Here is an 18,067-nt window from a genome sequence, read left to right as displayed (position 1 = left end):
GTTGAATTGGTCTCCGGAGGCTGTTTCTTCCTTTCAGGAGCTGAAGCGAAGATTTACTTCTGCCCCGGTTTTGCGGCAACCTGATGTCTCACTCCCGTTCCAGGTAGAGGTGGACGCTTCTGAGATTGGTGCAGGAGCTGTTTTGTCCCAAAAGGATCCTGTAACATCTAAAATGAATCCCTGTGCTTTCTTTTCCCGAAAGTTCTCTCCATCTGAACGTAACTATGATGTGGGGAATCGGGAACTGTTAGCCATGAAATGGGCATTTGAGGAGTGGAGACATTGGTTGGAGGGAGCTAAACACCAAGTCGTGGTCCTCACTGACCACAAGAATTTGATTTACCTGGAGTCGGCCAAACGCTTGAACCCTAGACAGGCTAGGTGGGCCTTGTTTTTTTACACGTTTTGATTTTGTGGTCTCTTTTCTTCCTGGTACTAAGAATGTCAAGGCAGACGCCCTCTCTAGGAGCTTCTTTGCTGATTCTCCTGTGGTAACCAAGCCTGCTACCATCTTAGGCGAAGGGGTAGTTCTTTCTGCCATCTCGCCCGATTTGAGACGTGCTCTGGAAGAGTTCCAGGAGGACAAACCTGAGCGTTGTCCCAGTGGAAAGTTGTATGTTCCTGACCAGTGGAAGAAGAGAGTGATGTCTGAAGTTCATTGCTCTGCATTGGCTGGTCATCCAGGTATTTTTGGTACTAGAGATCCGGTGAGTCCGTCTTTTTGGTGGCCCACCTTGTCTCGTGATGTCAGGAATTTTGTGCAGTCCTGTGGGACTTGCTCCCGGTCTAAACCTTGTTCTCGCTCTAATGGGTTGTTGATGCCTTTGCCGGTCCCCAGGAGGCCATGGACCCATATTTCAATGGATTTCATCTCTGATATGCCTGTCTCTCAGAGAATGACTGTTATTTGGGTGATTTGTGATAGGTTCTCTAAGATGGTTCATCTTGTACCACTCCCTAAGTTGCCATCTTCCTCTGAGTTGGTGCCCCTGTTTTTGCAACAGGTGATTCGCTTGCACGGGATTCCTGAGAACATTGTATCTGACAGAGGAGTTCAATTTGTGTCTAGATTTTGGAGGACTTTCTGTTCCAAGCTGGGAATTCAGTTGTCCTTCTCCTCTGCTTTTCACCCTCAGACCAATGGGCAGACGGAGAGCACAAACCAGACCTTGGAGTCGTATTTGAGATATTTTATTTCCGCCGATCAGGATGATTGGGTTTCATTTTTGCCCTTGGCCGAATTTGCTTTAAATAACAGAGCTAGTTCTGCCACTTTGATGTCACCTTTTTTTTGTAACTTTGGGTTTCATCCTCGATTTTCTTCATGGCAGGTGGAGCCTTCTGCCTGCCCAGGTGTTGACACTGTGGTGGAGAGAATGCACCAGATCTGGGACCAAGTGGTGGATAAGTTATCTCTCTCCCAGGAAAAGGCCCAGCGGTTTTCCAACCGACATAGGACCATTGGTCCCCAGTTTAAGGTTGGTGATATGGTTTGGTTATCATCGAAAAATATCGCTATGAAGGTGGCTTCTCCTAAGTTTAAGCCTAGATTTATTGGACCTTACAAGATTTTGGAGATTATTAATTCGGTCTCTTTTCGGTTGGCTCTTCCTGTCACATTTAAAATTCATAATGTGTTTCATAAGTCCTTGTTGAAGAGGTTTGTTGAACCAGTTGTTCCTGGGGTGGCACCTCCGGACCCTGTATTAGTTGAAGGTAACATGGAATATGAGGAAGAGAAGATACTGGATTCCCGTCTGGCAAGACGGATACTCCGGTATTTGGTTAAGTGGAAGGGTTATGGTCAGGAGGATAATTCCTGGGTCTCTGCCTCTGATATTCATGCCAAAAGATTGGTGCGTGCCTTTCATCGGGCTCACCCTGATCGACCTGGTGGCGTGGATGAGGGTTCGGTGACCCCTCCTCAAGGGGGAGGTACTGTTGTGAGTTCATTCTCCCCTTCACCATTGAGGTCTGATGAACTCCCTCTTCTGGTGAAGGAAGATAGTGAGGCTGAATACAAAGCACCTGAGCAGAATGATGATGACTGGGTGACTGGGATTGCTGACTGGATATAAGGCAGCTGACGCCCTTCTGCCTTGGGGGTGATTACTCTGAGGGATTCTAGGAGACCAGTCTGATTCCTGCTCCTCAAAAGCTAAGTTTTCTGCTCTTCTTTTTGCATTTGTGTTTTGGTTTTGTTTTGCCTTGTTTTTCTGGATTTCTGCCTTTCCCTGCTGGGTGAGCTGAATTCCTTTTTGCTCTGTCTTCAGATAATACCTGAATACTGATATAGTCTTTTTGGAGCCTAGCGTCTTCAGGGCTTTTTTCCCTATCAGTCTGTTGGCTCTTATTTTTGAGAGGGTTTTGGCGGATTGCAGACAGCAGCTTTTCTATTCTGTCCTATTTAGTTAGCTTGGGCCTCATCATTTGCTCAGCCTATCTTTCTATCTGTGTGAGTGTCTTTTCATCTTGCTTCACCGTCATTATATTTTGGGGGCTGCCTATTGCTTTGGGGTCTGCTCTGGGGCAGTTTAGATTTCTCTTTCTGTCTTTAGGCTATGTAGTTCTCCGTCTGTGATCGAGGGGTCTAGGGCACCGTAGGAACCCCTCACGGCTACTGCTAGTTGTTGTTGTTAGGTTCAGGGGTCTGCAATCCGATAGCTGCCAACTTCTCTGGAATAAGCTAGTATTTCTGTTTTTGCCTCCTACGGTGACTCATTCATAACACCCATCCATAAGATTTGTGAAAACGTGCTTTTCATTGGTGGTCTGACAGCTTAGGCCTGTTTCACACTTCCGTTTTTGTGTCCGCCAAACGGATCCGTTTCCGTTTTTTTGACGGAAACTGATGCAAACGGATCCGTTTTTTTAAAAACGGATCCGTTTTTTTTGACGGATCCGCGGTAACCGTAATGGAAGTCTGTGGGACAAAAAAAACGGATCCTGCAAAAAATGGCGGATCCGTTTTTTTACGGAAAACAACGGATTTTGACGGATTTGAAAAAACGGAAGTGTGAAACAGGCCTTAGACAAGAACAAGATCTGCAGGACCCTGTCTTGAGTGACGCAGAGGTGCACATCCTCAGAGTCTGCTTCATTCTTTGTCTATCAAAGTGCCATAATTAGATAAGCATTGTGCTCGGCTTTCTCCTTCAGTCCTATAGACCATGAAATGCGTTAAAAATGAGCATGCCCACCTTTGCTCCATTCAAGATGGGCGTCTGTGAAGTCTGGTTCTTGGCACGCAGAGTGCTTAAAATGGAAAGCCAAATGATCTGTTTCCCATAAACTTTAAAGTTAAGAAATAAAACTTAAGTGTCTATTTTGTCTACTATCCGTTTATTTAGCTGGAAAAAGAACTTGTACAGACTATGGTAGTTGTTTCTTGTTATTTTTTTTTTTTTAATCCAGGGAAAGCATAAAGCAGACAGATCGAATGCAAACGGATGACAATTTATGAAATTAAAAACCCATTCAAATAATAGGTCCTGCAACTGAACATAGGCTATTAGATGTATAATATATGTATAAATAGTCTTTTTTGTCTAAAGGAAAAAAACATTCACTAGATACTAAGAAACACATCCACGACTGACTATGGGAAGAATTTAATTATTGGTGTTCATGAAAGCATTCTTTGTACAGTGCTTTTGAAATATAATGGCCTTATATAGTTAGAAATTAATCAAGCAGGTAGGCAAGTCTGCTCCAATACTTGTGGCTATCATACCAAGCTATAATTAATGAATAATACAGCTTTACACCAAATGTCAGAAAATTAATTAAAACATATTGTGGGATTATTATGAAACTAGATGGGCATTTCCTGAAGGAAATACATGGTGCTTGAACAGCGCTGCCAGCTTTACAGCAGTATATCAGGTGTCGACTGTAAGAAAGTAAAGTTAGAATATGAATGTTGTGTATAGCCACTTTGGCACTTTCGGCACCTCTGTAGCCACTTGGTAGCCTCTTTGGCCACTTGGTAGCCACTTTCGCACATTTGGCACCTCGGTAACCACTTTGTCCATTTGGTAGCCACTTTGGCACATTCGGCACCTCTGTAGCCACTTTAGCCACTTGGTAGCCACTTTGGTACATTCGGCACCTCTGTAGCCACTTTGGCCACTTGGTAGCCACTTTGGCACATTCGGCACCTCGGTAGCCACTTTGGCCACTTGGTAGCCACTTTGGCACATTCGGCACCTCGGCAGCCACTTTGGCCACTTGGTAGCCACTTTACATTCGGCACCTCGGTAGCCACTTTAGCACATTCGGCAACTCGGTAGCCACTTTGGCCACTTGGTAGCCACTTTGGCACATTTGGCACCTCAGTAGCCACTTTGGCCACTTGGTAGCCACTTTAGCACATTTGGCACCTCGGTAGCCATTTTGACCACTTGGTAGCCACTTTGGCACATTCGGCACTTCTGTAGCCACTTTGGCCACTTGGTAGCCACTTTGGCACATTCGGCACCCACTTTGGCCACATGGTAGCCACTTTAGCCATGTTGACACATGCTGCCACTTTGCCTCGGGGGCCACTTTGGCGCTCCAGGCCCCTCAGGGCTTCTAAAGCCACTTTGGCGTCCGTCTGCAGTGATGGCGAACCTTGGCACTCCAGCTGACGGAGAACTACAACTCCCAGCATGCCTCAACTGCTGTAGGTTGCAAGGGCATGCTGAGAGTTGTAGTTTTACAACAGCTGGAGTGCCAAGGCTAGCCATCACTGGGTGGGGCTTTTCAGAAGCCATTGGAGCGCTGCACCTTTAAGACCATGAATCAGCGTTCTGTCAGCTTCTATTAGCTAATACGGGTCATGTGTGGTAGCTGCATTTGCATAGCTGCCATCTTTGTAAGATCACTGCACCTGCGCTGTGGCTTCAATCCATGTCAGTTGGGGGTTATGGAAAGGTCGCCATTAATTCCTATGGAAAAATTTTTGCTTAAAATACGATTTTTTTTTTAAAACTACAAATTAGATTGACTCCAAAAATACATAGCACACCTGTCCCCACCGAGGGCCGCATGCGGTTCGGGCCGCATTAATTGCAGAAAACGCGGAGAAGTAGAATAATAATAATAAAATATATGAAATCGGATTACAATATGTTGCTTGAACCTAGAGGTTCAAGCACCATAACAAGTATCTGTCTGATTCCACTGCCACTCTGTCCCCTTACCATTACTGAAAATCCAGGCTGCATGATTAGTGACACTGCAAACATTAGGTAGATAGGACTTGTGATACACACTTAAAGAGGGAACATTTTTGGAATTTTAGCTTCTGGAAACAGGATCAGACCTTTCCCTGTGCCAGAACATTAAACCATTATAGTGCCAGCCCTCTATTCATGCAACAGAAATTCATTCTCCTGTCAAATAATAATAACAATACAGTACACTAACCCAAATTTCCAAGCACATGGAATAAGTTACCTTCAAATAGTCCTGGTTGAGAAGTTGCCACTGTTCAGTATATGACTTTTTCAGCTGCTGTTTTTCCCTAATGAGATCAGTGAGCTTCTTCAGAGGCCCGGAATTTAAAGTGTCGGAATGGTTCCGTAATATGTGACTCAGGTTCTCTGTCTGGGTGACCACTGTAGACCAGGCCTGTAAATGCAAAAGAATGTGGAAAAGTTGACAAAATGGAGAGAATTTACTGAATTCAGGTCTAATTGACTTGTTTTAACTAAAGGATCAAATTGTAGCCACATATAATAGAGGCAAACACATTCCCAAACATTGGTATAGCTCAAGTTTTACCATGCTAGTAACAGTGCAGTCTCTCATTTCTAAAATCTTAATTCAAAAGTGCCAAGAACTGGTCTTATATGGCTCCCCATGACTTACGGTATACTGTTCAAATACTGTATATATTATGTAAAGAAAAAAAAAACAAAAAAACTTAGGACAGACATTTTCTATGGTTCCTGATAGTATTCCATTTAAAGAACAAATCAGTTGGTCTCTGGCCTGAAAATAAAATATTTTTCAATATTTGGTTCCTGGATAACTGGTTGTCTCATCAGGATAATTATTGTCCATATGCTACAGTATATGTAGACAGACATCCCAAATCTCACGAGCAGCAGTTCTTGATTTGATGGAGCGAAGCAAACCACATATACTACATGGATGGCTGCATTTTACCCTGAAGGCATCAGATGTTTCTAGCACTTTAGGACTTCACATTAAAGAGTTTCATCTCTGGGAAGACAACCCCTTTAATTACGGTAAGTGATATTTTTTCTCAGTAAACATTTGTTTCACCTTATACTAACTATGTCATTGTTCATAAGCATCATTGTCAATAATCAGATAATTTCTCAAAATTAACAGTTCGTATATTGTTAATGGCTAGCAATGTATTAATTTTGGATATACCATACTCACATATGGCTGATTTTGTTGCAAAAAAAAAAATCAGTGACTGTACCAATATTATTAATGGAATTTGCTGTAAACCATGTATATGCTGCAGAAACAACACATTTCAAATGAATGGTTGATATTTCAGTTGCAAAAAGAGTTTAGAAAAAAAATTAATTGCTGCATGTGAACATACCCTAGAAGGATTTTTCTCATCTTAGACATTTATAGTATTATTACAAGCTATGAACCCGTTCTACGCCCGGGTGGCGAGCATTTTTATTGGTATATGGTCTCTCATTTGGCAATCTAGAAATTAAATGTAGCATCCATGGTGCCTAACTAATTAGAAGGTATCTCCGCCGATCACCACCTTGCACTGGATGTTCCACTTTATTTATTCCCCATCGTGCATCTGTAAAAAATGTTGAGTATCCCCTGAATAACTGGTATCTTTTTTGGAGATCTAAGATAAATGTTCCGCAATTCCTTTCTTATGGTTCCTAAATAATTAGTATTTAAAAGCCATACGAAGGTTGGTATGACCATGACCATACCACATGGTAACCACACCAAGCCACCACAGCAGAAAATGGATTTCTATCTGAAGAAAATACGGTATAAGGCTCTCCCCACCATCCCACAAACTACATTGCTAGATAAGGTACTGTGAGAAGCATGACCCAATAGGGGGAGCCCTTCAATTGTTAAAAGCATTCCATGTTGAACATAAAAAAAGTTGTGTTTCAACAAATATTCAGTTGCGTATGAATTGTTTAGTTCCTGGCTACAACCATTTTACTTGCTCAGGGGATATTGCAGTGCAGTGCAATCATTGCCCTGTCATGCGGATGATGGTAAAAATGTTATATCACACGTGACAAAGGAATAACCACTGAGCCATCTGAAATGCTTTTAATAATGTGGTACTAACCTTGAGAAACCCTGGGATTCATTGCATTAATGAAGATGTTCATCTACCCAGGTACTGAGCCTCTCACTTAGGGTGCAATCAGTTGACAGTAAAACATGAATGATAATCGCTTCGTAATGTAATGCGTAGACTGGATGGCGGCTCTCCTGATCTGAGTGTGACAGCATGTATTTCTTTGCAGCTGTCATGCTCGGGCTAGGAGAGCCGCAGGCCAGTCCGTGCACTGCGATGTGATCGTCATCTCTGTTATATGGCCATCTGGCTGCACCCTTAGAGACTCAATACCTGAAGTTATTGGTTTAAGGAGGGAGAGGGGGGGTGGAAAAATGTCCTTGAAGGTTTCGAGGAGGTTGTGAAAGATGGACATAACAGGTGCAACTACATAAAATATTTCTTTGTTCTATCATTAAACTCCCCCAAAGCCACATCCTCATCCAGTAGATTTAGCAAAACAATGGAAAAAGGTTCAGTAGGATCAGCTGACAACCTGCAATATCTGTCATTGTAGTATAAAATATGAAATGCTAGCTTCTGATATTGCCTTGCATCCAATAAAACCCACACACCCTACCTTGTCAAATACTAGTATCACCAGGTTAGGATTCTGTTTCAGAGCCATAATAGCTTAGTATTGTTTGGAAGTAAGATTTTTATGTTTATTATAGTTGACAGTATTGAATTGTTGTAACTGATCAGACAAACATTTCTGATCATTTTCAACCAAACTCTGAAACAGATCCAGAGCTGGCACACATGATTTCAATAGATAGTAAAGAGGATTAGGGTATGTGCACACGCTGAGGATTGGGGTGCGGATTTGGCCGTGCAGATTTTGTAAAATCCGCAGGTAAATCTGCAGGTCAAAAGACCTGCGGTTTTTCATCTCCACAATGGAGGAGATGGCAAACCGCAGCGGAATCCGCAGAAAGAATTGACATGTCAATTCTTTCTGCGGTTTAGAAACCGCAGGAAAACCGCACGGAAAAATCCGCACTGTCTGCACTGCGGTTTTTAATAGCCATAGGATATTATGGTACTGTACACCGCAGCAAAAACTGCTGCGGATCCGCAGCGGCCAAATCTGCTGCGGAACCGCAGCAGAATCCGCAGCGCACACACCCTTAGTCATCAGTGGCAGGCTTGGACTGGCCAACAGGAGAATACTGTTTAGAGTATTAATTATTAATAAGAGTACCCAATTCACTGTTATATAAATGTGTGATTGCAGAAGTCACATTTGCATGTAATTGAAAAGTGGGGTCCTGGAGATGGCTACTGGTGGGCCCTTGGAGTCTGACATTGAGTGAGTATACATCATATTCCTTAATTAGCTCAATTTGATAACCACATTCTATTCTGGAAATGGAGAACCTTCAAATTAGGTAACCACTGACAAGACTCTATCATCCCCTGGTACAGATGCGACATCCTCTCCTTTTCACTGTAAGTGAACAAATTTATTCACATCCAAGATAGTGTGGATCAGATTGAAGCTGTGGCTGGAGACAAAATTAAGACGTCCTAGCCTGGACCTTGACCGAAAATATCGCAAGTGTCAAAACCAAAACACTGTCCATTAATTCTGAGAGGCATGCCGTATCATCCTCTATCTTTGACCTGATAACTTTCAGACTTTTTTTCCTGGATCTCTTGATCTTGGTGTATGAAGGAAATTTCGCTAATGTCAGAAATATCCGTTTTGGAATCCGTAGAGTCACAATCGGTGGAGGAGAAATTCACTTGTTTATTCTCTGGTTTATATTTAATTTGCTATTGCCATTATTTCTAACAATAGATTTGGGTGTCGAATAATTGCTTTTTCTCTCTTTCCAATTATTATAATGTAAAGTGTCTCTCTAGAATTTCTTTTTTTTATTTGCATGATATTATTTGAAGTTTATTAAGACTGTACTTCATAGTTTTTTGCGAGTGCCACATTCACACGTTTAGTATTTGGTCAGTATTCGACATCAGTATTTTTAAGCCAAAGCCAGGAGTAGAGCAATCAGAGGAAAAGTAAGAGAAACACGTGCACCACGTCTTCATTTTTCAACCACTCCTGGTTTTGGCTTACAAATAGTGATGTAAAATTCCGGCCAAATACTGGACATGCGAGAGTGTAGAATGGCGTTCCACCTGTATGACAACTCCTGATGTTTATATGTATGAAAATGTACTGAGCTTTATTGTTGTCCTCCTGTAACACTAGGGTTAATTGTAGGGCCAGCTCATGGTGTCATGGTAGGGGAGGAGTATAATGGACCTGTGGGTTAGTTGCAGTTTGGGTACTCATTAACTGAAGGGAAAGAATGGAAGAAATAAGCACACCCTCAGAAAATAGGTGATCATCATCGGTTGTGTAGTGTGGCGAAGAAAGTAGAAAGCAGTCTCCTGCTTTGCACTGAGTAGGGGCAAACACCCTGAAACATGTGTTCTCAAATGGAATTCCTGACTTGTCTTCCTATTCTAAGTCATGTGACAAGGCTTGATAAAAGGTCAATATTGAGTTTTAGGATTGCTACATCCATCAGGTGGCGCTAGAGTTCAAGTTCTCTTCCTCTATGAAGAGGAATATGTATTTAAACATCATATTACATTTTACATAGTAATGAGGTCCTTGATTTGGGATTTTATTTACTGCATTGTATGGATTTCCATGTTTTTGTGAACACATACAGATGGTTTATACAGTAGATATTATTCAAATGCAACATCAACAACCCTTTGTTTTTACATGTGTAGCAATGGGCATAGTGCGGTGTAGTGTAGAGCCTTTTAAAATAGCATTTTATTCAGTCCCTAATGATGTATCAATTACTATTTGTAAATCTACTTATTCTTGTCCTTTGACTTTAGATAAAAAAATACAAAGCAATATTCGTGCCGTAATGTTTTAGTGAGTCCCAATTTAAGAGAAGTTTTTGAGATCTGTAGGAGTGGTGGAGTTGATCGTATGCTATCTGACACTATAAAAGGTTAAATATATTTGATGTTCATGTATGTTATAAAAGGGTAACACTCATTGGAGCTTAGACAGGGTTAACTGTATTGCCCGGACCAGTTTGAGAGGGAGAATCGAGAGTTAGGCTATGTGCACATGGTGCGTTTTTGGTGTGTTTTCGTGGTGTTTTTTTTCCTTGTAGAAATGGGCTGAAAACACTACGGAATCCTAATGCCAGCTGATTCAATAAGAATCTTGAAGTACTGTGCACATGATCAGTCATTTTCCTTGAGTATTTGCAGTGCATTTTTCTGCAGCATGTCAACTCTTTGTGCGGTTTTTTTGTGTTTATAACCCATTGACTTCAACTGAGCCAGTCAAATCCGCAACAAAAACGTAGGTATAAAAAGGTTTGCCGATTTGCTGAGTTTTTTTGTTTTTACGGACTTCCTCTGGTGTTTCCGGGAAACACTGTCACAGTGGTACTGAATCCGCGGTGACGTTGACGCCGGTAATTTCGCTACCGTCTTAATACCCCACAGAGATACTGTGACCCGCAGTAAAAAGCTTACCACAGGTCAGAAGGCGTCGGCTGATGAGAGACTACTCCTTCCATCAGGCTACATCTGCTGTCACTGATGACAGTGATAGAAGGTGCTGCAGATGGGAGAAGTAGTCTCTCGGTAGCCGGCGCCTGTACTCAAGCTTAAAAAAAAAAGAAAATAATTAAATACATATTCAAATAAAATAAGAAACATAATATACTCACCTAACACCAAATTCCCGATATCCTTGTCTCCTATAAGCAATAAAAAAAAATAAACCACCATATACTATTTTGTCTGCCGCAGTCCACGTAATCCAGTGTCCCACGACGATCTCAGGTGTAGAACAGGAGATGTGACTGTTCTAACCGGCCGCCAGTTATACACTAATAAGAGCGTCATCATTCCCAGTGTATAGTGGTGAGCTGCCGTGAGAAAGGTCATACGAGTTCATAAGCTGATGAACTCCAGTGAACTTTCTCACCACAGCTCAGTTCTATACACTGCAGGAGTGATTACCTCCTGTGTCAGTGTGTTAGTTGGCTGTTCTTGAGAGCAGTCACATCAGGTTCGTCGTGGGACATTATGCATTATCATCTTCTTGGCGGACAGGTGAGGAGTATTGTGATTTACTATTTTATTTTTGTTACAGCAAATGTTGGCTTCAATGGATTAGGCATTGGTGAGCATGGTTTAGTTTAGATTCAATAAAGGAGTTTGTGTCATTTCAAATAACGGAGTTAGTAATGGGGGCGTCTTATAGACACCTCTTCATTACTAACTTGTGGGCTTGATGTCACCTGACAATACAAAGGTGACATCAATCCCCCTCTCCAACCATTACACCACTTGCCACAGCTAGAGGGCAGGTGGGAAGAACAAGGCTAAGTGCCAGATTTGGCACATCTTATAGATGCGCATTTTCTGGGGTGGCAGAGAGCTCATGTTTTTAGTCTGGTGGGGCTAATATCCATGGCCCCTTCCTAGGCTATTGATATTAGCCCACAGCTATCTGCCTAATCTTTGCTGGTTAGAATTTATAGGGGGATTCTGTCAAATTTTTGGGGGGTCCCCTGTAAACCAGCCAGTAAAGGCTAAGCAAACAGCTGTGACCTGATTTTAATAGTCTGGGTTCCTTTATGGCTGCTGACTACTTCCCAGAATATTAACATTAGCCCTCAGCCATCGGCTTTCCCTCTGTGGGTTATGAAAATTTATGAAAATTACACAGGAGACCATGCATTTTGTTTTTCATTTTTTTGAAAAAATTAACAGTTGCTCTTTGGTTCCAGCCTATGTAGGTTAATTCTGTTAACAATCCAACATAGACTGGTTACAATGTGTGTGTGTGTATTTGTGTGTGCGTTTACTTACTGACTTAGTAATGAGGGTGTTGGACTGACACCTGTTCATTACTAAATGTGGGGCTTGGTATCAATAACAGCTGCTGATGCCAAGCCCTAATCCCATTACCCTAATGCTACTGCATCAGAATGAAAAAAGATTATGTTGAATCAAGAAATTACATCACAAAACTTTTTTTTTATTTAGCTCAAAAAAGCCTTCATTGCTGTACAAAAACTCATGTAAAAAACTGCATGCAAAACAGTGGCAAAACCCACCAAAAAACGCACGGTTTTGACCCAGGATTTTTGCTGCCAAAAGATGCAGAGACCTCGCAGACATTTCTGCAAGCAAAAACTCCATCAGCACACATAACCAGGGTGTCAAGGACCGGAAGTGAAAGCCATTGAGTGAGTGGTGAGCAGTGACAAATAACAGTCGTAAGTCAGGGGCTGCTAGAGAAAGAGTGAACCCAGAACCTCGGGGCAGTGGATTGCCAGAGCACCCCTCCACACGAGTCCCCCTTTTTGCCAGCCTGGGAACCTCGAGATAGACGTCGAGGCCTAGAAACTGGACTCAAACCCTAAGAGGCAAAGTGAGACTGAATCCAGATATATTGCTAGAACTATAGAACAGGAGAAGATTCCCTAAAACTAAAGATGATAGTAAAAGGGATGTTCTACCTATAACCAGAACCTGGGCTGAAGTTATGTGTGGTACATGTGGGAAAGATGACAACCCATTGGGCCATATCCTCTACACCTGCCTGTGAATACTGCCAATCACCAAGTAAAAGTTTGATTGTTTTTATGAACCTCTTGTGTCCTGGATTGATTACCAAAAGCCAAAAACAAAAACCCTTTAAAACTTTTAGACCTAATACTATCTAATAGACCACAGATCTGCAGGTTGTCGGGCATCTAGGAAATAGCAACAACACTATTGCACAGTTTCGCTTGTCTTTCGTTAGGGAGACCTGTCAGGGAGTCACAAAAACACTGAACTTTAGGAAGGCAAAGTTTGACCAGCTTAGAGATGCCCTTAAACTGGTTGACTGGGACTATGTCCTCAGAAATAAGAATACAGATAATAAATGGGAAATGCTTAAGAACATCCCAAATAGACATTGTAAGCAGTTTATACCTTGTGGGAAGAAAAGGGTAAGAAATAGGAAAAACCGAATATGGCTAAACAAAGAAGTAAGAGCGGCAATTAGCAGCAAAAAGAAAGCATTTAAACTACTAAAGCAGGATGGCACCAATGAAGTTCTAAAAATTATAGGGAGAAAAATACTTTACCTAAAAAACTAATTAAAGCTGCCAAAAAGCAAACAGAGACGCACATTGCTAAGGAGAGTAAAACTAATCCCAAACTGTTCAACTATATCAATAGTAAAAGAATCATAAGTGAAAGTGTAGGCCCCTTAAAAAATTGTGAGGAAAGAATGGTTTAGATCAGGGGTCCCCAACCACCAGTCCGCGGCCCAGCACCGAGCCGTTGCAGTGCCCTTGCCGGTCCGCGGACACAAGGGGAGGCGGCGGCGGTGCAGCAGCTGATACTCACCTAACGGTCCCTGTCGGCGTGGCGGCTTCATCCAGCGCTGAGCGGTCAAGTGTACCACTCATTTAAGGTCATGAATATGGACGCCACTCATCTCCCATAGGCGTGGCGTCCATATTCATAGACCTTAATGAGCGGTAGCATGTGACCGCTCCGCACAGGAGCTGAAGCACTGCGAGATGCAGGGAAAAACAAAAAAAAAAAAAAAAAAAAAAAAAAAAAAAAAAAAAAAAAAACAAAAAAACTGAACTGAAGTAGAATTGAATGACATGCATGATGTAAAAGCATGTTCACATTGGCCATAAAAGCAAGCAAAACCAAAGGAAAAAAACAATGTATGCATATACCCTAATAAAAATAAATAAGTAAAAAAGCAAGTGCATTAAATAACATAGGGTACTTAGTAAACACTATTTTGATCAAAAAAGTATAAAGCTGTCCCACCACGACAAGGTGTACCCATTTGAGACAGTAACTACACTAACGGTTAAAACCTACCTAGTGTGAATAGTAGCAGAGTCTCTGGGTCCCAAACGGACACCCAGCTTCAGAGGGACTAAATAAACTACACAGCTCAGTAGAATGGAGGCCACACCCTATTTGTACTGAATACAAAAATGCTGAAGAAAAAACAAAAAAACTGAACTGAAGTAGAATTGAATGACATGCATGATGTAAAAGCATGTTCACATTGGCCATAAAAGCAAGCAAAACCAAAGGAAAAAAACAATGTATGCATATACCCTAATAAAAATAAATAAGTAAAAAAGCAAGTGCATTAAATAACATAGGGTACTTAGTAAACACTATTTTGATCAAAAAAGTATAAAGCTGTCCCACCACGACAAGGTGTACCCATTTGAGACAGTAACTACACTAACGGTTAAAACCTACCTAGTGTGAATAGTAGCAGAGTCTCTGGGTCCCAAACGGACACCCAGCTTCAGAAGGACTAAATAAACTACACAGCTCAGTAGAATGGAGGCCACACCCTATTTGTACTGAATACAAAAATGCTGAAGAAAAAACAAAAAAACTGAACTGAAGTAGAATTGAATGACATGCATGATGTAAAAGCATGTTCACATTGGCCATAAAAGCAAGCAAAACCAAAGGAAAAAAACAATGTATGCATATACCCTAATAAAAATAAATAAGTAAAAAAGCAAGTGCATTAAATAACATAGGGTACTTAGTAAACACTATTTTGATCAAAAAAGTATAAAGCTGTCCCACCACGACAAGGTGTACCCATTTGAGACAGTAACTACACTAACGGTTAAAACCTACCTAGTGTGAATAGTAGCAGAGTCTCTGGGTCCCAAACGGACACCCAGCTTCAGAGGGACTAAATAAACTACACAGCTCAGTAGAATGGAGGCCACACCCTATTTGTACTGAATACAAAAATGCTGAAGAAAAAACAAAAAAACTGAACTGAAGTAGAATTGAATGACATGCATGATGTAAAAGCATGTTCACATTGGCCATAAAAGCAAGCAAAACCAAAGGAAAAAAACAATGTATGCATATACCCTAATAAAAATAAATAAGTAAAAAAGCAAGTGCATTAAATAACATAGGGTACTTAGTAAACACTATTTTGATCAAAAAAGTATAAAGCTGTCCCACCACGACAAGGTGTACCCATTTGAGACAGTAACTACACTAACGGTTAAAACCTACCTAGTGTGAATAGTAGCAGAGTCTCTGGGTCCCAAACGGACACCCAGCTTCAGAGGGACTAAATAAACTACACAGCTCAGTAGAATGGAGGCCACACCCTATTTGTACTGAATACAAAAATGCTGAAGAAAAAACAAAAAAACTGAACTGAAGTAGAATTGAATGACATGCATGATGTAAAAGCATGTTCACATTGGCCATAAAAGCAAGCAAAACCAAAGGAAAAAAACAATGTATGCATATACCCTAATAAAAATAAATAAGTAAAAAAGCAAGTGCATTAAATAACATAGGGTACTTAGTAAACACTATTTTGATCAAAAAAGTATAAAGCTGTCCCACCACGACAAGGTGTACCCATTTGAGACAGTAACTACACTAACGGTTAAAACCTACCTAGTGTGAATAGTAGCAGAGTCTCTGGGTCCCAAACGGACACCCAGCTTCAGAGGGACTAAATAAACTACACAGCTCAGTAGAATGGAGGCCACACCCTATTTGTACTGAATACAAAAATGCTGAAGAAAAAACAAAAAAACTGAACTGAAGTAGAATTGAATGACATGCATGATGTAAAAGCATGTTCACATTGGCCATAAAAGCAAGCAAAACCAAAGGAAAAAAACAATGTATGCATATACCCTAATAAAAATAAATAAGTAAAAAAGCAAGTGCATTAAATAACATAGGGTACTTAGTAAACACTATTTTGATCAAAAAAGTATAAAGCTGTCCCACCACGACAAGGTGTACCCATTTGAGACAGTAACTACACTAACGGTTAAAACCTACCTAGTGTGAATAGTAGCAGAGTCTCTGGGTCCCAAACGGACACCCAGCTTCAGAGGGACTAAATAAACTACACAGCTCAGTAGAATGGAGGCCACACCCTATTTGTACTGAATACAAAAATGCTGAAGAAAAAACAAAAAAACTGAACTGAAGTAGAATTGAATGACATGCATGATGTAAAAGCATGTTCACATTGGCCATAAAAGCAAGCAAAACCAAAGGAAAAAAACAATGTATGCATATACCCTAATAAAAATAAATAAGTAAAAAAGCAAGTGCATTAAATAACATAGGGTACTTAGTAAACACTATTTTGATCAAAAAAGTATAAAGCTGTCCCACCACGACAAGGTGTACCCATTTGAGACAGTAACTACACTAACGGTTAAAACCTACCTAGTGTGAATAGTAGCAGAGTCTCTGGGTCCCAAACGGACACCCAGCTTCAGAGGGACTAAATAAACTACACAGCTCAGTAGAATGGAGGCCACACCCTATTTGTACTGAATACAAAAATGCTGAAGAAAAAACAAAAAAACTGAACTGAAGTAGAATTGAATGACATGCATGATGTAAAAGCATGTTCACATTGGCCATAAAAGCAAGCAAAACCAAAGGAAAAAAACAATGTATGCATATACCCTAATAAAAATAAATAAGTAAAAAAGCAAGTGCATTAAATAACATAGGGTACTTAGTAAACACTATTTTGATCAAAAAAGTATAAAGCTGTCCCACCACGACAAGGTGTACCCATTTGAGACAGTAACTACACTAACGGTTAAAACCTACCTAGTGTGAATAGTAGCAGAGTCTCTGGGTCCCAAACGGACACCCAGCTTCAGAGGGACTAAATAAACTACACAGCTCAGTAGAATGGAGGCCACACCCTATTTGTACTGAATACAAAAATGCTGAAGAAAAAACAAAAAAACTGAACTGAAGTAGAATTGAATGACATGCATGATGTAAAAGCATGTTCACATTGGCCATAAAAGCAAGCAAAACCAAAGGAAAAAAATAATGTATGCATATACCCTAATAAAAATAAATAAGTAAAAAAGCAAGTGCATTAAATAACATAGGGTACTTAGTAAACACTATTTTGCTTTTTTACTTATTTATTTTTATTAGGGTATATGCATACATTGTTTTTTTCCTTTGGTTTTGCTTGCTTTTATGGCCAATGTGAACATGCTTTTACATCATGCATGTCATTCAATTCTACTTCAGTTCAGTTTTTTTGTTTTTTCTTCAGCATTTTTGTATTCAGTACAAATAGGGTGTGGCCTCCATTCTACTGAGCTGTGTAGTTTATTTAGTCCCTCTGAAGCTGGGTGTCCGTTTGGGACCCAGAGACTCTGCTACTATTCACACTAGGTAGGTTTTAACCGTTAGTGTAGTTACTGTCTCAAATGGGTACACCTTGTCGTGGTGGGACAGCTTTATACTTTTTTGATCAAAATAGTGTTTACTAAGTACCCTATGTTATTTAATGCACTTGCTTTTTTACTTATTTATTTTTATTAGGGTATATGCATACATTGTTTTTTTCCTTTGGTTTTGCTTGCTTTTATGGCCAATGTGAACATGCTTTTACATCATGCATGTCATTCAATTCTACTTCAGTTCAGTTTTTTTGTTTTTTCTTCAGCATTTTTGTATTCAGTACAAATAGGGTGTGGCCTCCATTCTACTGAGCTGTGTAGTTTATTTAGTCCCTCTGAAGCTGGGTGTCCGTTTGGGACCCAGAGACTCTGCTACTATTCACACTAGGTAGGTTTTAACCGTTAGTGTAGTTACTGTCTCAAATGGGTACACCTTGTCGTGGTGGGACAGCTTTATACTTTTTTGATCAAAATAGTGTTTACTAAGTACCCTATGTTATTT

At 40.7% G+C, this 18,067-nt stretch overlaps 1 protein-coding gene across 2 annotated transcripts in view; it reads right to left on the bottom strand.

Annotated features, from left to right (window-relative positions):
• FES (FES proto-oncogene, tyrosine kinase) overlaps positions 1-18,067 on the bottom strand; it is a 222,580-nt gene that overhangs the window by 123,540 nt on the left and 80,973 nt on the right. For both annotated transcript variants that reach the window (XM_073568625.1, XM_073568626.1), the window contains exon 3: positions 5,443-5,616. In XM_073568625.1, the coding sequence (XP_073424726.1) occupies positions 5,443-5,616 (174 nt within the window). The remainder of the gene's footprint in view (positions 1-5,442; positions 5,617-18,067) is intronic.

Source organism: Dendrobates tinctorius, unplaced genomic scaffold (assembly GCF_039654945.1).
Source record: "Dendrobates tinctorius isolate UK_male_01 unplaced genomic scaffold, ASM3965494v1 ptg000022l, whole genome shotgun sequence".
In the NCBI taxonomy this organism is placed as follows: domain Eukaryota; kingdom Metazoa; phylum Chordata; class Amphibia; order Anura; family Dendrobatidae; genus Dendrobates; species Dendrobates tinctorius.
This window is presented reverse-complemented; position numbering and strand designations above follow the sequence as displayed.